This window comes from Vespula pensylvanica, chromosome 3 (assembly GCF_014466175.1).
Source record: "Vespula pensylvanica isolate Volc-1 chromosome 3, ASM1446617v1, whole genome shotgun sequence".
NCBI classification, from domain to species: Eukaryota; Metazoa; Arthropoda; class Insecta; order Hymenoptera; family Vespidae; genus Vespula; species Vespula pensylvanica.
The window spans coordinates 5,571,075-5,596,344 of NC_057687.1; the positions used below are offsets into that span (position 1 = coordinate 5,571,075).

A 25,270-nucleotide genomic window follows, 5' to 3' on the forward strand; every position below is an offset into this window, starting at 1 on the left:
GTAGAAAATTTCATTTGCATTAAACTTTCACACACACACATACACCACATGAACATATTTCTTGTATCTTCTTTAAGATTATAAAGACGAACATTTACGATAAGATAGACTATAGAAACTTGGCCGCATTTGCGCCTCGAGGAGAAGCTTGTAGCGAGAGAACACGCTTGGGAAGGTAAGATAGTATGGCATATGTGAACGTCTTATGGTGGCAGGCAGGTGGTACGGCTCGAATAAGCCTGGACAGGTCCACCTGGGTTTTTAAGGAAGTATATATGCTTTAGGTATCGCCCGTCATAAAAACGGTACCTTTTTGTTTGATATATCCTTTTCTTAGAAAGGTTCAAAGACCATAAACCAACCATTTATATATATTATATTTTTTTTTTCCTGAACAATTTTCTAACGAATAACGTTTCGATTTTCTGACTTAGTCAATTTGTTCACTTACCTGCGTGTCCCGACTTATCAATTGTTTGCTTGTTTATTCGGTTTTCCTTTTTCTTCTATCTTTTCTTTATTTCCTCTTACCCATCAATATTATTATCGTCATCGTCATTGTCATTTACGGTTATTCTCCTACGTAGTTAAGTTATGCCTCTCTTTCGAAATTCTCGACCGTCCTCTTTTTCTCATCATTTTTATGTCTGTCTTTGTTTCTCTCATACCCCAAAAACACAATAGCGTCGACGTGACCATGAGCACGTTTTCGATTGGAACGTTAAACGAATGTTCCAATACCCGCATAGTCGTATAATATGTTAGTTGTACAATTCTTTTATTTCCCATCGATACTCGGTACTTTATAATTTATTATAGTACTACACACGCATATTTTTCTTTCTTTCTTTTTTCTTTTCTTTTCTTCTTCTCCTTTTTTTTTTTTTTTTTTTTGAAACGTTAAATCGTCCTAGATCTTTGATAAGGGTATGAAGAAAAAAAAAATTAGTTGGATTTTCCTGAAAATTCCAGCACTTCTTTTACAAATACGTTTGTATTTTCTCGGGAAAATTTAAAGCGTAATCTCTCATGGACTTACATTCGGCATTCGTCGAAACCTTACGAAATTTTATGTGCAATGGGAACGCGCTGTTTAAAAATTCGCTTGGTAATCTCTTTCCACTTTATACAGAACGGCTCGGCGAGTACTCATTAAAAAATACTCACGCGCCCAGACGAAATTCAACCATCGGGAAAAAGAGGAAGGAAAATCGGAATTATGGTCAAGTGTTTAGAATTTCGTGTAACACATGCGCGACATATTTACGACGTGCCAAGAAATAAAGCTGAAAGAAAAGGCAAAAGAAGGAAACAAATAAAAAGAGTTAACGTTACTGAAATCCCAAAGGGAAACTGTCATATAGTATATAATTGCGAATTTGAATTTTCTACTTTGTCTAGTTTTATAATTTATGTTTAAGAACGATGTACTCGCATGAATCCACGTGAACGCGAAGTTTGATGGTATATCAAACTTTATTAAAATCAAAATACGAAAAAGAAAGAAAAAAAAAACAATAAAGAAAGAAAGAAAGAAAGAAAGAAAGAAACTGAAAGTTATAGGAAGAAAGTAGAAATAAAAAAAAAAAAAGGAAAAAAAAAGAAAAGGAAAAGAAAAAGGAAAAGAAGAGGGAAAACTCTTTATATGTATATCTCTCTATACGTGTAATACCTCATACACGCACATAGTCATCTTATAGTCGAGTACAACTGGAAAGCTCGATGGAAATCATGTATTATGGAAACTGGGAAAGTCCAGTGGATTGTAGGAACGCAGCTTGCTGCTGTTGCTGGCCGATAGACCGAGCCAACCACGATAGACCGACACGCAAAAGAAGGTGCACAGACGTTTCTCGCCAGGTGTAAAGGCTTTCTGCTCGACGAAACTCTTTTCATACAAGACCTTTTTCGAACGGATGTATATACCTGGACGATGATGTCTGCTGCGTGTGTATTTTATATAAGGATGGTGTATGTCTGTTTCTTTCTCTCTCTCTCTCTCTCTCTCTCTCTCTCTGTGTGTGTGTATGTGTGTGTAGGAGCATATGTGTGTACAACGAAGAGGAAGACGAAGGAAAAAAGAGAGGAAGAAGAGATGGAGGAGGAGGAGTCCGTCTCCCTTTCTCTCTTTCTTTCTCTCGATCTCTCTTTCTCTCTCTAGAGGGCTGCCTACAATATCCATCATTATTCAACGAAGGGAATGTGGGGGATGGCACTCTCTATAATTCGCTGCGCCGGTATGCGGGCACGGCAATATGGTAGAGAAGAAGAGAAGGGAGGAGAGAGAGAGAGAGAGAGAGAGAGAGAGAGAGAGAGAGAGATGTGCTCGTGGAAATTCTCGTTGAAACGCGTAGCGGAGAGGCGATTTGAAAAATTTACCGAGATACGGGAAAATTCAAAACTATAACTATATACGTGTATTATATAGGGAACAATGTCGATCTTTCGTCAGATAAATAATCGTTCCGACTTACGGAACGTCGATCGCTACTACCTCCCAACGAGCAAATTGTGTAATTGGTGGGGTCGATTAGTATATTATGAAATCGATTGCAGTAGAACTAATCATACGATTATGTTTGTTGCATCGTTGCTTTCGCAGGTAATCTCGATGTTACGATATTTTCGAATATATGTATATATATATACACACACACACACAATTAATTTAATTACAGATTAACATATTATGCTAATTAAGAGCTTTTAACAATTTTTTTTTTATATATATATATATTTTTTTTGTCCAAGACAAGCGACGAAATTGGAACAATCAAAATGGACGTATCGTTTTCTTTTACGATCCCACGATTATTATCGGCAACATATTTTAAATATTATAATATTCTTCTATATATGTAATTTATATTATGTAATAGTTATGTAAATTGATCGCCAAAAAATGAATATTTATAAAATTATTCGATATTTCCGATGACTTTGAAGAAGTTAATTTCTTAACTTACACAATATTGATTCTGTTGATATTCATTATATTTCGATTTGATAAGGATTATTTAGTTAATATGATGAAAAATGTCAATTATTTCGAAAGCATCCTTTTGTAGCAACCAAATTCGGTACTCGGAGTGGAACGCCACGAACGCGTACGAGCGTTTGGTCGTACGGGTTCAAAGGGTGAAATTTGTCGGGGGCAAAAAGGAAAGTGAACGACGGGAAAAGTGGTGCTCGCGTTTCTGCAAATAAAATCGAGCGCTCTAAAATAGCCGACATCGGCGGCCCTGACTCGCAGTTAAGTTTATTGAGAGACGCTGATGGCAATAAAGAATGAGCTGCGACGGAAGAGGTAAAGAGGCTTGTAAAGCGCACGTTTCTTTCTCAAACGCACATAAACACATATACATATATTTTCTTTAAAAAAAAAAAAAAAAAAAATAAAATAAAATAAAATAAAGATAGAGAGAAAGAGAGAGAAAAGGCAGCAGAAAATAAGAATGGAGAGAGTAAGATATAAAAAATATTTTTATGACGATACCGATATATTTCAAAAGAAAAGCTACACAGCTACATAGGCTTTGGCTTCAACTTCGGCTTAGTCATTGGCTTCGACTGACTGGTTAACTATAAGAAACGAGAAAGAGCCGCAAGCGTTTCTCCGTTCCGCAGACTTTATTCACATCGTGTTCTGCTCCGTAACGCTCGCGAGAACGCGGAGACCGAGCAACGATCACTTTCGTTTCTTATTGCGCGTATTGCACTTTGATCGACTCCTCTTGCCCTTTTAGTCTTGCACTTACGTACATACGTATCCACGTACGTAGCCGAGTTCGAATTTCTTTCGTAAATCAAGAGATACAAATGGAGATCGCGTCATCTACTATTTACTCTTACGCGAAAGAGTTACTTTTCTATCGAACATGTATCTACGTATAATTCTTTTTTCTTTCTTTCTTTCTTTCTTTTTTTTTTTTTTTTTACGTATTCGAAGTGAACCACGATATCGAGCTTTTTTATCATTATTATAACGGATAACGAATGATATATGTCAAAATATATAAGAGTCAATTATTGTATCCAAACGATTCTATTCCTATCATTTTTATTCGACTTCTATCGATCGAGAATAGATAAGATATCATAAAAATTCTCCGATGATCTATAGTTTTGATCTATAGTTAGATATAGATATAACATAGAGAAGATTTATTACATAAATCACCTCCTTTGAACTAGTATGAATTAAGAGTTAACGTGATAATATTATTCCGTCGGATTTATCGATGACAATTGAATATCGTGTGAAAGATTAACGTTAAAATACCGGCAGCGTTATTTCGTATTTGCTATGTAGGTATGTAATCGTTTGTTGAAAAACGTACAAGGCGGACCTCGGAGCGGCGCTAATAAAACATAATCTGGATTAACGTAGAGTAAATTATGATTAGGATTGTGGGACGTTGATACATGGGGTACCTATAAACTTGCGGTACGTAGGTACATGCGTCGAGCCGGCAAACACTTTATTGATGCACCTCGGTAATTATCGTGGCGAGCTGCACAATAAAGTATCGCGCTTGCGTCGTATATATGTATCACGTATTTACTATGTATATAACTATATACAGCATAAGGTAATTTTCTTCGACGATAATCTTTGCGATTATCAATGAACTACTGAAAATTGTAAATTTTTCATTCTTCTTCTTTTTTTCTCTTTTGTTTGATATATCTATTTGTATTTTCCCCCTTAGCGATAAGGAAACCAAGCTTTAGACTTAGAATCGATCCTTGAAAGAAAAACCATCGAAATTTCTTCCCCCTTGAAGTATGGAAGGATAACGTCTAATTTAACCCATGCATAATGCACGCTCATCGAGAAGAATAACTCGCCTTACGTGGGAATTTATATGCGGCTTCTGAAAGCTCGTTATACTTAGGTCTCTTTCGAGCTGCAGAACGAAGAAAATGCATCCTCGGAGGCCCACCTTCTCGTCGAGTGGACCCTGAATATTTTAACGTATCCTCGTCCCTCTCTCTCTCTCTCTCTCTCTCTCTCTCTCTCTCACTCTCTCTCACTCTCTCTCACTCTATCTATCTATCTATCTATCTTTTTTCCTGAAGATCTCTGAGACCGAGAGTTCGTGCACGAACTTCCCAGCCGAAAGTATACGAACCTATATATATATATATATATATATATATATACACACATATGTGTATATAATATATATGTGTATATATATGTATATCTACTTATCTACGTAGAAAGATATAACAACCGCTGTCGTGACCGTCATCTCGCAGATTCCTCGTAAAATAAACTCGCTAGAGAGAGAGAGAGAGAGAGAGAGAGAGAGAGAGAGAGAGAGAGAGAGAGCAAGAGAGTAGTATACCCTTTACCTATCCACCTACCTGTGTGAATGAATTTTCCAAGTATACTGGCCTGTCGAAGAATAATTGCGTTTTAATATTAGATCGAGCGATTTGAAAATTTCACGGAAGAATTATAACGAGTAGTAAAGAAGAGTGACGTCCTTCTAGCGGGAAATTCGAGATTTCGATAGCGTCGTTTTAGGAGGGAGATTGAGAGGAGAGAAGGAGGGTGAAGTGTGCGTGTCTCTCTCTCTCTCTCTCCCTTCCCACCCACCCTCTCTCTTTCTCTCTCTCTTGCTTTCTCTCTCTCTCTCTCTCTCTCTCTTTCTCTCTCTCTCTTGCTTTCTCTCTGGGGTGCCAGCCAGTTTCGTGATACGAAGCGGCGTGGATCGATAGCGTGAGCTCCTTCGAGTCCTCTCGGGCTAGCGATTCCTGGAGGATTCGAAGGAGAGAACCGAAGCACTTGGTGAGTGTGTATGTCTATGTGTATGTACGTCTATATCTATATCTATGTGTATGTGTGCGAGACCTGCAGAGGGTTTCGACCTGCCGCCATCGACGTCGCCATCGTGTCGTGCCGGTACGCCGCCCTTGCACCGCCCCAGGGACGACTACCACCTTTTGTCGTTCCTTTCTCGTCCCTTTTTGGTAGCTCGAGTGGACGAGAGAGAAAGAGAGAGAGAGAGAGAGAGAGAGAGAGAGAGAGAGAGAGAGAGAGAGAGAGAGAGACGAAAATTTGAGGCCTCGTCGTCGACGATGACGACGACGTCGACGAGACTGGCTGCTTGCTCACCAGCTGCTGTTCTCGGGCTCCTTGGAAAATCAACGAACGCAGCTGCTTCCGTCGAAGTCGATAGAACGAGATCTCCTCGACAAATTCGAAATTCGAGAGATCCTTTCAACTCAAATCTCCTTCCTTTCCGATTCGATTCTTCGTGCTGGTTGTTAATACATGGACCCTCGAAATCTCGGTACTTATTCCTTTGGTTCACTCGAGCTTGAGATTAATGATATACTTTAAAAGTATAATTGTTCTTTGATTGATTGATTTATTTTTTTTTTTGTCCCCATTTATTTTATCACAATTCTCTTTTCCAAAAATTTTGATTCTCATATTCGATAATTATCTTTGAAGTTCAAGCATCTCATTACATCTACAACGTTTTTCGTCCTGATAGAATAAAAGAAAAGTTTGAAACATAGAATCGAAAAAAATCTTTCGTAAATTCTCGTCGTTATGTTCTTACAAAACGCGTTATCTTTTCGAACGGACGGTAGTGGTTTCAATATTTTTGATTCATATGATAATTTCATTTTAACGATCCTCTTGTCGTCCTTAATATTTCGTGTTATTAATCGATGCGTCATGGAAGCGAAAATAATAATCGGAAAGAACTCGATGATGTCTATAGAATTTTTTTTTTTTTTGGAACATAGAGATGGGCTACGCTTTTGCTTTTTGTCGGTTCTCGAGTCCACCACCGCACCATGGACCGAGTTTAAAGGTAAACGAGTTTCTCTTGGCTGTTCAAGCGCGCCACATCATCGAAAGGCCCAACCTCTTATGTTGCTTGGGCCTGCGTTTGTGTGTATGTGTTTTACATGTACGTATATGTATATACAGCATAGTTATATAGCGTGCTCACCTCGTGGCCTGAACTGCTCCACACGCACCGTGACAACGGGGCCTCGATATTCCGGTTACCTTCGCTTCGGCTTTACCGGCTGTTACTTTAAATTTATATTAACGCGTTTCTTCCTACCAGAAGACATTCGAGAGTGGTATCGAACGCTCCGAATGAAATCGGAAGTCCATGAGAACCTTAATAAGATTTTCGTTCTTTCAAAAAGGAAAAAGAAAAAGAAAATAATAAAGAGGAAAAGGAAATAAGAAAGAGAGAAAAATAATCGACATTTGTTCGTTACTTCGAATAAAGAAAAATTCGTAGTTAATAATTATTTTAGAATTGTGAATCGATTATTTCCCTTGATAATAGAGTCTTTATAAATCGGTTACGTTTCGCAGGAACAGTTATCGCTTTGGTAAGCGTTCCGGCGCGAAACTCGTTTCGAAACGCGTTATCGAGGCGAGTGAAAACGGTCGGCGTTGGTTGTTGCGCGTCTCTCGCGGCGTTCGGCTTAAATACAAATTTCTACGTAAATCGATAGGATCGTCGAGGAAATGAAATGGTAACGAGAAGAGCGTAGTGTGCTTCGTCGAGAGTAGCCGAACGAACGAAGGAGCCAATCGATATATTGCAACGATCGATGTTCCGTAGTTTCGTGCTTCTATAAACGATGATCGACTATCGTAGGAACGTCCTCCTTTTCGATTACGGAATGCTGGGAAATCCTGAGTGAAGGTAGAAAAATGAAAAGAAATCGATACGAACGTTCTTTCATACGTGTTCTTTTGTTGTGTTAGATGTATCAAAAAAGAGAGAGAGAAAGAAAGAGGGAGGAGGAGGAGGAAGAGAGAGAGAGAGAGAGAGAGAGAGAGAGAGAGAGAGAGAAATTTGAAAAGACGAATTTTTTGTTGGTTCCGAAGGCCAACATTATTCGATCCTCGCAGAACGACTCGAAAATCGTTGCGATTGGTTGGCGTTCTCCGAGAGTACTTTTTCGTCTTTGTGCGGTCCATGGCCCGTACGAAAGCAGTAGAGAGAGAGAGAGAGAGAGAGAGAGGGAGAGAGGTGGGCCCGAAGCAACGGGGCCTGGATATTCCGGTTCACTTAATCGTTTTCTCGGATTTCGGATCGTGGCCTCTCTGCGGTCGACAAAGTTGTATAAGATTCGTTGAGAGACTTCGAGACCGTATCCAAATCGTTGCTTCCCGGCTAAGAGATCATCTCTTATAAATCAAAAATGCAGCTTTCTCTGGCTTTCTTTAATTCTCATAAATCAAAATGGCGTTGGTCTTTAAAGCATAAAGAATCGTCGACTTTTTCATAATCCTTCGATCGAACCTAACCGTGAGATATAAAATTTATAACAATAATCAATTGATAGTTACGATTTTAAATCGAATATTGTACATAAGTAGGTTGATATTATTACCACTATTTACCGGATCAATTGAGTGAAGCTCTAGCGACTATGCTATAAATGTATCTCGAGTATGTCGTAGCCTTTATGCCGAAACCTATTGAAATCCTTTATAGACGGGTACACGTACAATGTACGTACATATATACGTACGTAAAATAAACCGTGTCCCGGCAAACGATAACTCGTTCTACAATCTGAAATATCGATCATGACCAGTGGAGAAAAGAGCGAACGAAACACGTGAGTCAACATCGTCGAAGGCGGTAATGTGCGTTATTCCAAATAAAAAAAGTATTGTCTTATTACCTATGTGAGAGCAAGTCGAAAATTTAAGTCACGAATTTACAATTGTCGTACAATTGTTCTATCTTGTTCTCTTCTTCTGATTTTTCTGAAATATCAATGATATAAGTCTTCTTTGTCGATGAATTTTCTATAATCTATACTTTATCACAAATTTAATAGGATATCGCGCTCCATATCGCGATATGGCGCCTGCTCGACACGAGATACGAAATAATTGAAAAACATCATACGTAGAATACAAACATATATATATATATATGTTTTGTATATATATATGTATGTATGTATGTATGTATATGTATGTATGGGTACGTATACTTCCTCATGAAGTATAAACTAGCAAAGACAAAGACAAAGACTGTACTGTAGTGTGTACATTCGTCCTCTTCTTCTCTTTCACAGCACGATAACCTTTTTCTTCTTCTTCTTCTTCTTCTTCTTCTTCTTCTTTTTCTACTTGTTCTTCTACTTTTTGTTCTTCTACTTCTACTTCTTTTTCTTTTTCATACTTATCCCATAGGTTGTAGATAGAGCTTTTGCGGCATCATGAAAGTAGTTTTAAATAGGATTGTCATAGACACGAATAAGCAACCAAACAAATACTACCGAGTCTCTTATCGTCAAAGAGAACTTCCATATATACATACATATACTTTCGACATAAGCCACTTCGATTTCTATTGCACTTTTTAATTAGACATATCTCATTTTTATTCTTTAAAAATTGCAACGCTCTATATGTACTTTGTTGACTTTCTATTTCCTTCTTCTTTGCTTTTACGCTTTGCTTTTATGCTTTTGAGCATTCGTGAAACGTTAGAAAAGGAGCATTTTAAAGTATATATGTTCGTCATATTTTTTCAACTTCTCTCTCTCTCTCTCTCTCTCTCTCTCTCTCTCTCTTCCTCTCCCACTCTTTTTTTTTCTTTGTTTCTTCTTCTTCTTTTTTTCTTTTGAAAAAATATGATGCGACATCGGCATGATATATGCGGTAGTTATCATTTATTGTTTGCTTTGCTAGTTTAGGTAACTATCGAAATAAAAATGTCGTTCAATCTTTTTCAAGCACGTCAAAAGTCATTTATCGTAACACTTCGTCGATTACGAGTTGCTCCTTTTCTCAAAATTTTAAAAACCTCGGATAAAAACAAGAAACGTTTATAAAAGTGAGCGAGAGAATCAGAAAATCAAAGGAAACGTCAGAATGGTTTTAACAGAGTTGAACATACAGAGACTGGATTAAACTATCGACATACGAACTGGTCGTAAAACTATATCATAAACTGATTCTATTTTACAGTTGAACGCATATCAGTTGAGTGAAAAAAAAAAAAAAGAAAAAGAAAAAGAAACAAAAAAAAAAGAAAAAGAAAAATAGAACGAAAAGTTCTGACATCTAAAAAGAAACACCGTCAGAAGCTGTCTCTCTGTATTTGTTCCTACGAATGATATTCCAAGTTCTTCGAAAACAGTGCAAATTGGTCAAAAAGATAAGATATTCAGATTTAAAAAAAATGACTTTAATAGATAAGAAAAGATATCGTATTTAGCTGGAACATAGGATAAAATATTATAACAAATTAGCGACCAGCTCGGATGTTCTTAGGTCGATAGATGTATCAAATCAATTTTGCTTGTATCGCACATATCTAATCTGAACGACTCGTCGACGTAAAGTTGCTCGAATATCCCGCCAGGTTCCTCTTGGAGGAGTCGACCAATCAACAGCGTACCGGATACGAACGGTCCTGGATAGAGAGCGAGAAAAGCAAGCAAGCAAGCAAGCAAGCGAGCGAGCTAGCAAAGCGAAGCGAAGCAAAGCAAAGCAAGCAAGAACGAAAGAACGAAAGAAAGAAAGAAAAGAAAAGAAAGAAAGAAAGAAAGAAAGAGTGGGTGGGAGTTAGCGAGGTTATCCTCGTCGAGTTCGAGCTTTGCAAAGGGGCAAGAAGCAAGCAATAGGAGGAAAAGGAGGCGCGAAGAAGCAGGAAGGTGGTAGAGGTCGTGTTCGAGGCTTTGGAGGTGTCAGAGGAAGAGGAAAAGGAGGAGAAGGAGAAGAAAGATAAAGAAAAGAGACGGAATGAACGGCCCTGGGAGCCATCAGCATCGTGGCTTGGGTATCGCGGGACGTTACAGGGCCGTGGTTGGCAGTGGAGCCTCGTCGGGGCCACACACGAGGCCTACGGCACCCTCACACCCTCGTGGGGGGTGGCATCCCCACAACCAACATTCTCAGCATACCCAACTTGGTCAGCAATATGCCGGAAACAAGGAATATCCGTATCGACAGTGCCCGTCGCTACCGCGCTATCATAATGGGTATATAACACACTTGTGGTGCATCACTGGTGCATCTTCGGTGCATCGTCCGCGATGTCTCGCCAACCCTTTCTTTCATCCCTCGCAACTTTTTCGTTCGTCCTATTCTTCCTACTATTCTTTATTTCGCTTACTCTTCTTCTTCTTCTTCTTTTTCTTCCTTTCTTATTATGATTAACATCGATCAAAAGTTGCGAGTACGCTGCGATTGCGTGTTATTTTTTGTTTTTTGTTTTGTTTTGTTTTGTTTCTTTTTCTTTTTCTTCTCTTCCTTGATAAATCTTCTCTTCCTTGATAAGGAATATTTTGATTTACTATTCTCGCCATTGGTATCAATTTTTTTTTCGAAGAATATGTGGTACAAGTTTCATTTCGATTAATTTAATGTGATATTTAGTTTCATTTTTTTTTTTTTTTTGGATTAACATTCTATTTATGTATATCCTGAAGAATAATGCTAACGAAGAAACGTGGGGGACGTGTTATTTTAGTAACGAAAATTAACATCGTTAGAGTTTATTTAAAATTTGTATTATGTTCTAAATTTTTGATCGATGTGTAATATATATATATATATATATATATATATATATATATATATATACATATATATATATATACATACACACACACTGTATAGTATCGTATCAGTTTTCCATTTGTAAGTACATACGTACATTGCATTTGGTACATACCACAATAACCACTCCCCCCTTCCCCCCTTTCACTCGATATCTTGCGTACATAAGTACATACGTCGATTATATCACCGAGAGAACGTCTCAACTCCGATCAATCGATTTCGATGAATTCTCGAGAACTCGCGAACTCTTTCGACGCAATTCGAATATTTCTTAGAAAGCTGGTCACGCGACGTACGATCGATGCACCCTTGCTGCATCTTTGATACATCGTTGGCACGTACATCCGATGCATCTTGGATAGGCGAACGGGCTCAGGGGATGCGATTCGAGTGTCATGGATTTTTTATTTAAAAAGAGAGAGAGAGAGAGAGAGAGAGAGAGAGAGAAGGCGAAAGACAGACAGAAAGAAAGAAAGAAAGAAAGAAAGAAAGAAAGAAAGAAAGAAAACCACTGATTGTGATTTATCGGTCGATTCACCTGAGCCCCTGCACTATATTTTCTGACTTGGACTGAATGCCATGATTGTTTCTTATCTTTCTTATTATCGCGATAACAAGAATCAAATTCGATATCCACATAAAGAATTTATTTAATTATTTTTCTAATTTAAAAGTTCGTTTTAAATGTATACGAATAAAAAGTTAGGGCAATATGTCACGATATTGAGATCTTAAGTGATGCGTTCAGGCCAAGCAAGTGTGTATTTAATTTTCAGAGCAACCGACATTTAAGAGGTTCGACGATTCTAATAGACGATAATCGACGTGCACATAGGGGTGCTCCTCATGCATGCTTCTCGACGATCTAAGTCAAAGTAGCTTTCTGAGATCTTATACTCTTTCGTTTTCGCAAAGGATTATTTTATAAAAAAACTTTTTATTATCGCTGCACGTTCTTTAATTTTTCGTTTCATCGATCTATCTTTCTCTCTCTTCCTCTCTCTTTCTTTCTTTTCTTTCTTTTTTTTTTTTTTTTTACAGTGATAAGAAATTACCCTTAAGTTTTGTAAGCAGTATTATACTTAGTCGCACGTGTGTTTGAATGTATTATCTATATCTTATTATTTCTTGTCTTCTTTCTTTTTTCATGAGAAAAAAAAGAATGCCTCGGAATCTCTATCTTTACAAATCGTTAGTTTCACTTTCATTAGATAACACATATATTTCGAAAACATTCGTATATCGAGAAGATGCATGCGAGAAACCGATCAATTGGCTGGCACGTTGAGAACGATTTCTTCTTTTTAAAATTTTCACCGTGTATAAATTTTGCTCTACACGCCGCACCCAGCACACTTTTCGCATTGCCGATAACGAAACGGCAAGCCCTACATTTTGTATCAACGTATCAGCTCAAAACGTATTTTCAACTTTAAGAGATCGATTCTTTTTAAAGATTCCTTTTCGAACATAGACTTTCTACTTAATAATTTTCTTTATCCGATTTGGATGATTAAGAAAATGGTGTTTTCTTTCTACATCAAATTTGTTCTCAAGTTTCCGGTGTTGTTGTAATAGTAGTCAGTCCATCGGTATAGTAACTCGAATCGATCGATCGTAAGATATTACCTCTGATGAAACGATGGAGATCGATTCATGATGCCCTGCAGCGTCGAGTATAAGGGGACAAATATTCAAATAATCTGCGGATTCTGCGGACAGGTCAACGAACAAGTATCGAGCACGCAAACGCGTTTCGTTTTATTTCGTTTCATTTCGTTTCATTTTATTTCATTTCGTTTCATTTAGTTTCCGTTTCGAAGTTATACGTACATCTCGACGCTTGTGTATCGTCCGACCTCAAATTTTTCAGAGAGTCTACGGGTTAAGGGTGTAGCCAACCACACAATGCGATGGTTCGCAAAATTCATCAAAATTACTCTCTCTCTTTATGGTGAAAAAAAGGGGACGAAAGGTGATTTCAATGTACCAGCCTCGTAATGACGCCTTTTTTCTTATTCGTCTTCTACTCCGCTATAATGGACACGCTAGTAGATGCTTTCACACACATACACAAACAAACGTACACAGACACACGTGATATATATATATATATATTCTCTTTTTTGTCGTTGTTCACACTAGGACGATTATGCTTTGATAACTCACGACAGGTCATTCGAGAGAACTGGTTTTTATATCGATTATTTCCACGAATTTCGGATAAATAAAAGAACAAATAAATGAAACAAAAATCAAATCGATTTTGTGTGCGTATGTGTGTGTATGTGCGTGTGTGTTATCTCGTCGTGTTTTAATTAATTCTTTTTGTCCCGGCAGGACGCTGTCGATTTTCTCTTAGAAAAATAATATCTCGCTAAAGAAAGAAACACCCTTTCCGAAAAAGTGAAGGGGGAGAAAAATGTCGATATTTTTTTTTACATTTTTCGATCGTAGGAAGAGAGAACGAAACGAATGCATTTCGTAGGTCATAGCGACTGACTACTACCATGTTCATTCGACTCCAGTGCTCCGCGAGATGAAACGGAAAATGATATTAAGGGCATTATACTAAAGTTGCGTCATTTGCCGCTGTTCTCTCTCTCTCTCTCTCTCTCTCTCTCTCTCTACTCGTAGCTACAACGAATGTGTACGGCTATAAAGTTACGAATGCAAACGTCTACCGGTGGTAGGTTCTCTCTCTCCCAGCGGTCGTGATGAGACGCATAAAAAGGATTTTCACACGTATATAACCAGCGTTGCTCGTAATCACGCTGAGAAAATAGTCTAGTCGGCAGCGAGGGCATTTTTAATCGTTTAATCAAACGCATTTACGTTTATCATCTCATTGAAAATCGACCAATGTCGATTCTTTGAATCGTTCGTAAAACATAATCTAAAAAAAAAAAATATAACTCGTTTGACTAAAATCTTTTTTTTTTTCTTTTTTCGTTATTGGTATATAGGGATTGTCCAGGAGTTGGCACATCGGCTGGTCCGGCCGGTAAGGAAGTTTCCTATCACGCTGGCGTAGGTGGAAGCAGCGTTGGGTATAAACCGCCTCCGCAGCACAGTCCACAGTCGAGAGGCCCGCCACCTCATTTCCCTCAGGAACCCGTCGGGCCAACGACCAATTCTTCGCCGCTTCACATCAGTATTTGCGGACAAGTAAAATATTCTTTAATATTTTCTTATCGCTTCGATAATCTGCATTACTGTTCGCGTTGATGAAAACTTAAAAAAAAAAAAAAAAAAAAAAATAGGAGAGAAAGAAAAAATCCCGTAAAAGTTTTAAACCTTCATCGAAGGATAGAACGCACAATTCGATTTTTATATTGAGAAGTTTGTTACGAATAAGACGATACGTCGTTCGATAGGGCTCAGTTTCCTATTGGTGAATATCACGTCTGACGTAAGCGCACCACATGACACGCACAGATGCAAATTCCTATAAACAAATGTCAACAATGGCTAATCAAATTTTAAACGTCGTCGCAAACACGAGATATCGTTGTACTGCCTTTCAAAACACACGAAGTCCCGATTTTTATATCGGACGATCTCTGTTTCATGAGAACTATCCTTTCCTTGTTGCAGGAGAATATAATGCGTGGTCCTCTTCCAAATATGAGTCCTGGGCTTGCAGCCAGCGATGTGGATATGGAATACCGCAGAAACTCACAAGGTATAACTAACCTTTATTTCTAATCGATAAAGATCTTTATCTAGTGAATTTTGCATTTTCTTGATAGTTCCTTCGAGGTTTCTTGAATCTCAAGTGTATTACAGTATGCATATTTTTGCAGCCACAAACCAGTTACCACTGAGTCCTGTACAGATCCAAGCCTCGCCTGCTTATTATAGGCAACCTAGTCAGGATGATGGTAGAAAGGTAAGAGACTAAGCATTTCCAGTTCAAAATGCATTTCCAATTTTTATTAAATATATTACATAGCAATGTCGTTATAGAGCCGGTATAAAGACATATCGAATATAGAGAACCTGAAGATATTTCGTAAATAAAGGATCTAACGATTGTACACAAAGGCAAAGACCAAATCGTCTAACTCGTCGAATATTATTTTAGAGCGAATCTCCGTCTAGAAAACGTCGTCGGATATCTAGAAATGGTACGGTTTCCGGTATCGAAGTAAGAGAAACTACACCACCCGCACCAACGCCACCTCTACACACGACCCCACCAACCTGGGAATTTTCATCGGCCTCGCAACGTCGATCTCCGCGTAACCACATGTCTACTCGTGGTAGTCCTACAATGAGAAATCGTTATCAACGATACACGGATTCCTTTGGTCTTTCCTATCCCTTTATCCCTGGCCATAATCCCCATCCCACGATCCATAACTCTCATCATGGAATTCATGGTTCCCATCACAATATCCATAATTCCCATCACAATCTACACAGTTCGCATCACAATATTCACAATGCGCATCAAACGCATCCTCGACATCCACCTGGCACAGGACATCATCCCGCGCAAGGCGCTAACGGACCAGTAGTCGTCGATGTGGGTCAAGTCGGTGTGTCGGGTCTTGGTGTCGCTGTTAGCGGAGAACCGTTGTGGCATCCACAAGCGACAAGCTATAGAATTCCTTGTCAGCTGCACGGAATTTATACGCCAACTGGAGCGCATCCATTCGCACATTCGTGTCAAGTGAGTGAGAAAAAAAGGATCATAGATCTGTTTACACGTATGATTTATCGTTCCTCTGTAATATTTTTCACGACAACGATAAACTAATTACCCCTTGTGTATAGTAACTAATGATGTTTTCTAGGTAACGCATCATCATAATCATTATCCTGCGACTCACGCGACTCATCCTGGTCATAGTTTGGTAGGATCCATAGTTGGTGCAGCCTCTAGAGGGTATCCAACACCTGCAGGTGGTCCAGTTGCTGCGCTTCATCATGCACATGCACCACCTCCACCCGTCCATACTACTCATTATACAGCCCACCACCAACTCTCTCAGCAGGTAACGAAAGAAAGAACCTAACGAAAATATGATTAATCATAATTGCTGAGACATCCTATTTACTTTTCTAATTTATTTCTTTCAGAGAGAGGTGGAATTGGAATTGATAGAGTCGCACCATCATCACAGAGTTGGAGCTACTGCCGGTGCACCGTTACCATTGCCACATTCGTATTCTCCTCCAGCTCTTACTCAAGTTACAACACCGCCTCCGATTTTCTTATCCGAGACGCGAAATAGCCAGTTAGAAATGATTCAGACGAGAACTCGTAGAGCGGCTTCGAACGTTCATACTCTCAGGCGACCAAGATCGAGTAGATGGAGAGGCACGCCTCCGTTACCACCTACGACATATCCAGGATTCTTGCTACATTTCTTGTAAGTTTCGAATGATGTTAAAACTCTTGATATTGCTTCTAATTTTTGTCGTGATAATCAGAGATATATAAAAACAAAATTTTAGAGCGATGTTCAGCAATCCACCTTTATCTCCATACAGCCATGCAGACTTGTCCTCGCCCGATTCGGCAACAGAGAATTACGAGGCGCTTCTATCCTTGGCGGAAAGACTTGGAGAAGCTAAGCCACGTGGTTTAACGCGTGCGGAGGTTGAACAATTACCCTCCTACAAATTCAATGCAGAGACGCATCAAAGTGATCAAACGAATTGCGTTGTCTGCATGTGCGATTTCGAAGCTCTACAATCGCTTCGCGTTTTGCCCTGCTCGCACGAATTTCATTCTAAATGTATTGACAAGTGGCTTAAAGTGAGTCCAACGAAATTATTTATTAAGATATCTTCCCGATTCTATGTGGATTAACAAAATCGTCCTTTTGTTTACAGTCAAACAGAACGTGCCCGATATGTCGCGGCGACGCTGGAGAATATTTTGGTAATAGTGGCGCAAGTAGCGACTGACGCCGAGCCGCTCAAGTGCACTAGCGCCGATCTTCGCCATCGTCGGGGACGCTACTTCGCACAGAGCCTCCGGCCGTCATGTTGTTGGTTTGTGCAAATTTATGTCCATAAGCATTTTTGCTTTTTCTCCGACGAAAGTGAAGTATCAGATTGTATTCAAACTCCTGGAAATCCTTAGTGTCGTTTCGGGAAAGGTAAAGCCCCTGTTTCGAAAAAGAGAAAAACAAAACGGAGAAAAGCGAATGCAACAAAAGAAATGAATTCATTTGAGAATGTTGGACTCTTGTAATAGAAGGGTACACATCATCATTTTTGCTTGTTTTCAGGCGTTGTAAGTTAACAAGTTAAAGAGCGTAATTTGATACTTGTTGAAACCTTAAGACGAAAAAAAAAAAAGGTTTTGCGAGAAAGTTATAAAACTATGCAGTTTTCATTGGCAGATAAATAAATCTGTCGTTCGTTTATTTTATTCGGATTCGCTTCGATTATGGTTTAACGCTCGTTTGTTAGTTGTGTTGCGCTATTTTGTATTAATATATGTTTATGTACATAATATTTGTATACAGACAAATCAGCACTTTCCATTAACGTTCCATTTTTGTAATAGCTTAAATTCTGATCCTATTCTATAATTGTAAATAATTACATAAACGTTCGTATACATGTGTGCGTGCGTATAAAAACCAAGTCTAGGTCTTTGTTTGAAAAACTTACCAAATGTAGGATAAATTCTTTTGCAATAAAAGGTAAGAGAGACATTTTTATTAGGCAAAGGAGAAACCGTAACTTCCTATTGTTAATGCTTTCTTGTCTTTGTGTAGGCCGGGTGATTATTTTTATTATATAAGGAATGTATGTATCTCTACCCACAGCGATTTGAGTGCTATAGATTAAAAAGAAAAAAAAGAAAAAAAGAACTGTTGAATTGTCGCACCGATGTCACGTAAACTAATTTATAAAAAAAAATTTAGTGACCTCGTATATCTGATTATAAACTCATTCCTCTCGCGGTGATTAACAGGCATCCCGTTGTTTTCTCTGTGTTGGTTCGATAAAATTTCTGTTACACGTTTTATGAAATATATATAAATATATACATATATATGTGTATATATATATATAAATATATATAGATATATAAATGTGTGTATGATATATATATAAATATATGTATAAGTATATATATATATATATATATATATATATATTTGTGTAAGTCAGCCTAGCCTCGTAGGTGTACAGGTAGATGTAAAGGTATGCATGTAAATTATTCCAACCGCGAGAGATCAACCAGCAAGATCAGAGAGAGAAAGAGAGAGAGAGAGAGAGAGAGAGAGAAAGAAAAAGAGAAAGAGAAAGAAAGAGAGAGAGAGAGAGAGAGAGACAGATCCTTCAACAACAGTTATTCAAAATTGCAAGATAATGAAAAAGAAATGAGAGTGAAAAGTATAAGGATACCGCTTCTGTTTCCTGCGCATCTACCTCTGATAGAAGATGAAACGAATTGATTAATATTTTTTTATACACACTTCTCATAAAGAATAAACATACCTATGTAATAAGAAGAAGCAACAAAAGAAAGATGAAAGAAAACGTAGAGGAAAAAATCGAGTTGGCTGTAATTTTGGCATGTTCAATTAAAATTGATACTTCGAGAGATTATTATATCACCTATTTCATCATAATGGGTTGACGAGTGTTGTAATAATGGAGTATAGCACGGAAAGGAAATGAGGGAAATTTATGTATCGTAAGAACAATGGTGCATTTTATAACAAAAAAAAAAAAAAAGTTTTCGAAATGAGGATAGAACGTTGCCATTAAAGAAAATACACGCTTTTAGTTTTGTATGTGTATGTATGTATGTATGTATGTATGTATATGTATATATGTATATATATATATATATATATATATATATATATATAAAATGCTTTTTCTATTTATATGTTTCGATACAAAGGTGGATGAAGAATTTCCAACATTTGTAGCACGTTTATGATCACGTATACATTATACTCCTTAAACCTTCGAATGTATCATCGAGTAACAAAAAATACAGTTGGATAGGCATGATTTTCAAAGGCTGTTTTTTTTTTCTTTTTTTTTTTTTTGTTTGAAATAACAAACATATGTACAATGAACTTTATCAAACATGTTTTGTTATATTTTGATTTGTTATATGTTGCTTTATATCATTGGATCCAACCGAAGTAAGACTGCCCGATAAAATCATCTGGAAATACATGGTAAACGAATCATCAGTGAAGGCTTTTCAAAATTGCAGGAGAAACAAATTTTTTTTTAATGGAAAGAGATCAAAGAAATTTCATAAAACCTTTTAAAAGTTTCTTCTCCGAATTGTGTCTATCGTTTTAAAGATCGACACATATATTTCTATGTGGACATTCTTGAATTTATAAATATTTCTGCCATTGCTATAATACTGACTCGTTAAGTTATTAGTTCTCGGTATATACCATTTAATCTATGAGCGTGCGTCTTTGAGAAATGCAAACAAAAAAAAAAAAAAAAGAAATAATAAGAAACAAAAAATACGAGAACTAAGAAAACTTTTTTGAGATAATCTACAAAGCGAGATCGTATCGGTATATCTTCTTGATCTATCCTTCCACTTCTCATTGCGTGCCTTTACTATTAGTGATCGAGATACATACTATATCGAGGAAATTCGAAATAGAGAAACAGAGAAAAGGAATAAAAAGAACACAGAGATAGGCATGTAGCGTGCGATATCATAAACTGCTCGCACAAAAGTACGCTTGGAAATATATAAAGAGAGAAAAAACATAAGAGAGAAAGAGAGAGAGAGAGAGAGAGAGAGAGAGAAAGAAAGAAAGAGAAAAAAAAAAGCAGAAAATTAACTCGCGTAATCAGGAGCATATACTTGTTTGTTGTGTGTACGTGCGTGCGTGCATGTGTGGTGCGTGCGTGTCTATGTGTGTCAACCTGCGAAGTTGCACGGCAAATATCAACTTTAGATTTATTTTTTAACAAAAGGCTGACGAAAGAAGAAAAAGAAAAAAAAAAAAAGAAGATTACCATCATCATTTGCAATTTACTTCATACATATATGCGTTTGGTAGACGTTAACAATCTCTTGTAAAGCGATCTATGTATGTAGATGGTGCTGCGTATTATTGGGTGCTCCTGTTTCATATCTTTTTTTCTTTTTCTTTCTTTCTTTTATCTTTATCTTCCTTTTTTCTTTTTCTTCCATTTATTTATTTATTTATTTTTTTTTTTTTTTCGGTTCATCCTTCTTTTTCGCAGGTCGACACACAAAAGACAAAGATAACGATTTACTCCCATACGCGTGGTAACATTAGCCCGTACAAGAAAATCATACGTAAGTAGAGTGTGTGTATTAATTTAGAAACGCGTCATAATTACGGGTCTAACAGCTGACACGTAGCGTGTAGAGCACGGTAATCCTATCAGAAAAATAAAATGCAATATCAAAAGGCAGATATGTAAGTGGCGATTAAAAAACGTAAAGAAAGAAAAGAAAGTAAAGAAAAGTCATAGAGGAGGGAATGAAAAGAAGAAAAAGAAGAGAGAAAGAGAAAGCGTCGTCGTTAATCCTTTTTAGACGCATAAGAACACATATCATTTTCCATCGCAACTCACAACTTTCGTTCTTCTCGTCCCATCGAGAAGGTGATACAATTAGTAAAGAGAAAGCACAGAAAGAGAGAAACAGAGAGAGATGAGGGGAGGGAGAGAAAAAAAAAAGAAATTCGCTCGTGTGTTTCAAAGTTATATTTTAAGCGTACGTACATATTAATGGTACATAGAAACTTTTGAGACGAGGGACGAGTGCTCGACCGTAAAGATCTACCAGCGTTAAAATTCTAATTGAATTTTAATTGAATATTAATGAAAATTATTAAAAATTAGAATTTTACATTTATTCAAAACTCTGACTAATTCTTTTTTGCTTTCTTGTTGGTTCTATTTTTTTTCTTTTGCTTTTTTCTTTTTCGAAAGATGTCACTGTTATATCATTATATATACATATATATATATATATACGTATGTGTGAATATACACGTAGTGCAAATAATTCTCAGACGTACGTCATTTCTGCATTATTTTTTTCCGGCAACGCGAAAAAGCTTTCAAGCCTGGTGTCATTAAAACGAATGAATTTTTTCGGCTGCAACGATTTCCTACCGTCCGACGCTTTGTCTCTCGATATGTTTAGATTCTAAGATATAGTATTAATTATTATTCTTATAATTATCCAGATCTGGTTGACTGACTTAACTTTATGCTTGTTTCTAGCTTTAAGAAAGTATTACTTCTCCCATTATCCGAGGTAAACATTAAACCGTTCATATTGTTTGTATTACTTGTGTATATATTAATTTTTACTTAAGTCTCAGTTCTTATATCAAAAAGAAAATAGAAACAAGTGAAAGATAAAAAGTGAGAAAAAGGAATAAGTAATATATTTTTGTTAGTTTAACTAGGTCTGGCGTATATTTAAGTATACTTTACGATCAGCTTATCGATCGTTTCAGTAAAAAAAAAAAAAAAAAAAAAAAAAAAACATTATCGATTCCTCGATCGTTCGTTTCAACGAGAAATTTAATAATATACGAATCCGATAAGTTCATGAAAAAAAAAAAAAAAAGGATATGCAAACGGTTTTGTAAAATCCTCTTAAATTTTCCTTCTATTCCAATTCTAATCCTAAACTCGAATCGTTGGGGATATTCGAGGGATCGACTCGAAAAGAAATAGCACCAAAAAAAAGAAAAAATAACAAAAAAAAAAAAAAAGGAAATTGTTCCGAGATGATACGCGAGGGAATTGCTTTTTAAAAAGGGGGAAGAAAGCTTTGACAAAAAGGAGTCTGATTACACGTACATACACGCCGAATAATTATGGTTTCTGTGATGATTACATAAATGTTATTAGTTCGTGATTAAAGGGACACGATAAGAGAATCTCTGTGCAAATCAAAATTCGAATAAAAATGGCAATGATCAAGAGATGATAAATATCTTTACGAAGAAACGAAAGAATTAAAGAAAAGAAAAAAAAGAAGAAGGAATGAAAGAAAAAGAGAAACGAAACAGAATGAAAGGAGAGGTCTCGATGAAAGGAGAATTCCGAACGAGAATCATATCCAGTGACCTGACGAGATAGAGGCTTATTTTTTCTTACTTCCCTCCGATATAAAAAAAAAGAAAAGAAATACATATATACGAATTCCTTTCGATCGGTCGGAGTATCGAATCAAACGCCGCTTGCAAAATAAAAATTGTCCAATGGTCTCTCCGTAGGAAAGAAGCAAAAAAAAAAAAAAACATGAAAAAGAGGAAAAAAAAAAGAAAAGGAAGAGGAATAAATGAAACGTGGCTGGACCACGCTGCATGTTTGGAAATTGTTCTAGCGAGTTATGGTCCAGAAGAAAAAAACGAGATGCTGATTAAAAATGTCTTCGTCCTCCTTTACGCGTTATTCTTGTAATTAAGCTACGCGATACGTAATAATAATAATAATAATAACAACAACGTACATTAATTAATATTCTCATTCGTTGCTTTTTCGAGAGAGCGAAATCCTTTTTTTTTTCTTTCTTTTTTTTTTTTTTAACTTTTTTTTCCTTTGCTCGTATCGATGGTGCTTACTTTAGCGCTTTTCTCTGTAGATATATGTTTCGTGTACGATTCTAAATGTTTAAGTATTCTTAAGGATATAGAGAGAGACTGTAATTTAAATAGCGAAAGAGAAGAAGACAAGAAAGTTTCGAGGGAGAAAGAAAGAAAGAAAAAGAAAGAGAAAAAAGAGGGAGAGAGAGAGAGAGAGAGAGAGAGAGAGGGGGAGTCGGTCGATTGCGTTCGAGGACATATATCAAAACCCCATTTGTATTATATTCCGGTCACTGTAAAATAGAGAAATACAACTTTAATACTTAATAGCTATTACATTAACGCAAAGTAAATTCCGAAGCTCGAGCTTTATAAAATATATGAGAAGCATGCACGTACATACACAGGTCGGAACGTCGAATTCCGTTTTGTTACCGAATGTCGCTTCTAGATCCCTCCTCCACCTCCCTTTTTATAAAGTACTTTATAATTACAAACTTTTCCATCGCCGATGATAATATGTTACTGTAATTATGAGCGATATACACACACACACATATATATATATATATATACATGTGTATGTAAATGTATTTGATAATATTACTTAAGAAGAATAACGATCGTCGCTGGTATCGCAACCAACCATCGTTTTTGTTATTAATTTTTCGCATGAGGAAAAGAATGTATATATTATTCGCGTTTATAAACGGGAGACGTCATCGTTTTTGATTTATCTTGTAAAATTAAGTTTTTCCCTGTTTATCGTTGTTATATCTCGTCGATGTATGACTATATATATTACTATTACCAGCCGCTTATATGAATACTAGTAATACGTTTATTACGTTTATCATTAACTACTACTTCGTATCTCTCGCTATTGTCCAGGTAATAGACTTATTAACGCAACCGTATTTTCTCAGTGTTCATAGCGCCACGTGGGGTGACTGATTATTTTCTTTCTTCAAAGTTAAAATGCGCCGCAAAAAGAAAAGGTTTAAAAAACCTATTGTACAGACGCAATCATAACGATGCCAAACATTACATGTTATCACATTATTATTATTATTATTATTATTATTATTATTATTATTATTATTATATTATTGCATTATATTATTATTATTATTATTATTATTATTATTATTAATTAATATTATTACCATTATTATTATTACTATTCCTATTAAACAAATTACACGGTTTTTACACATTAAGTTATTCTTCAGTTCGTACTTTTCTTCACACACATTCTTTCACGCTTTACAAAGCATCCTTACCATAATCCCAAATCGAACAATTCGCTCGTAACGTTCTTGTCGACAGAAAACGAATAGAACGGGTCGAGAATTATCGGTGGAAGGAAAAAAGAAGAAAAAATGAAAAAAGAATAAGAAATGCGAAACTCGGTAGAGAAATACGATCGAATCGTACTCGTTCGTTTTCGTTTCCACGGCGTTGCTTGAAAAACGGAGAGGCTTATATACAACATACTTCGCGAACCTAATCGACGTTCCTTAACCACCGTGGCCACCCTTCTTCCGCGTTTGCCCTCTCATAACCCTCCGGTACTCGTGGATTTGCCTATGACCACAAGAGAGACAGAGAGAGAAAGAAATAAAGAGAAAAAGAGAAAGAGAAAAGAAGAGGGTTGAAAAGGTGTAGTGGAAAAAGGAGGTAAAAAATGTGGGGAGAGAGAGAGAGAGAGAGAGAGAGAGAGAGAGAGTATAGAGGAAGGTAATATCTCATAGGCGTCGAAGGGTTGGATCGTGAGAAGAGTGAGAGAACGTTAACGTGACTTTAAGTGGGATATGACCATATCTCGTGATCGTAGAAAGCCGACCAACCGAACGATCCATCTCTCTTTAAAGAAGCCATCTCCGATATATGCGCTTAAAGCGAGCCTTCCCCTTTAAGGAACGCCCCTATACCTCGCTCGAACTTATGGAGTACATGCTTGTATTACGTTTAGGTGTATGTGTACATGTGAGCTAGCTTTAGAGCAGACTTCATCCTCACCCTCTGTACCGTTGATTTCAACCCTTATTCTCGTACCATTTCTCCTCTCTCTCTCTCTCTCTCTCTCTCTCTCGGTCTTTTTTTGCACGTCCCTTTCTTTCTTCCTTCCTTTTTT

General features: G+C 37.0%; 1 protein-coding gene across 4 annotated transcripts in view; it reads left to right on the forward strand.

Annotated features, from left to right (window-relative positions):
• LOC122627890 (RING finger protein 44) overlaps nucleotides 1–20,048 on the forward strand; it is a 33,890-nt gene extending 13,842 nt beyond the window's left edge. For 2 of the 4 annotated variants that reach the window (XM_043809509.1, XM_043809510.1), the window contains exons 2-10: nucleotides 10,366–11,004; nucleotides 14,554–14,755; nucleotides 15,185–15,272; nucleotides 15,394–15,479; nucleotides 15,675–16,265; nucleotides 16,390–16,590; nucleotides 16,676–16,968; nucleotides 17,054–17,357; nucleotides 17,435–20,048. In XM_043809509.1, coding sequence (XP_043665444.1) covers nucleotides 10,766–11,004; nucleotides 14,554–14,755; nucleotides 15,185–15,272; nucleotides 15,394–15,479; nucleotides 15,675–16,265; nucleotides 16,390–16,590; nucleotides 16,676–16,968; nucleotides 17,054–17,357; nucleotides 17,435–17,509 — 2,079 coding nt within the window. In that variant the 5' untranslated portion in view covers nucleotides 10,366–10,765 and the 3' untranslated portion in view covers nucleotides 17,510–20,048. Of the gene's footprint in view, nucleotides 1–9,635; nucleotides 11,005–14,553; nucleotides 14,756–15,184; nucleotides 15,273–15,393; nucleotides 15,480–15,674; nucleotides 16,266–16,389; nucleotides 16,591–16,675; nucleotides 16,969–17,053; nucleotides 17,358–17,434 lie in introns of those variants that run through there. The other 2 variants (XM_043809511.1, XM_043809512.1) reach the window with 2 other exon arrangements.
• The last annotated feature ends 5,222 nt before the right edge of the window (nucleotides 20,049–25,270 follow it).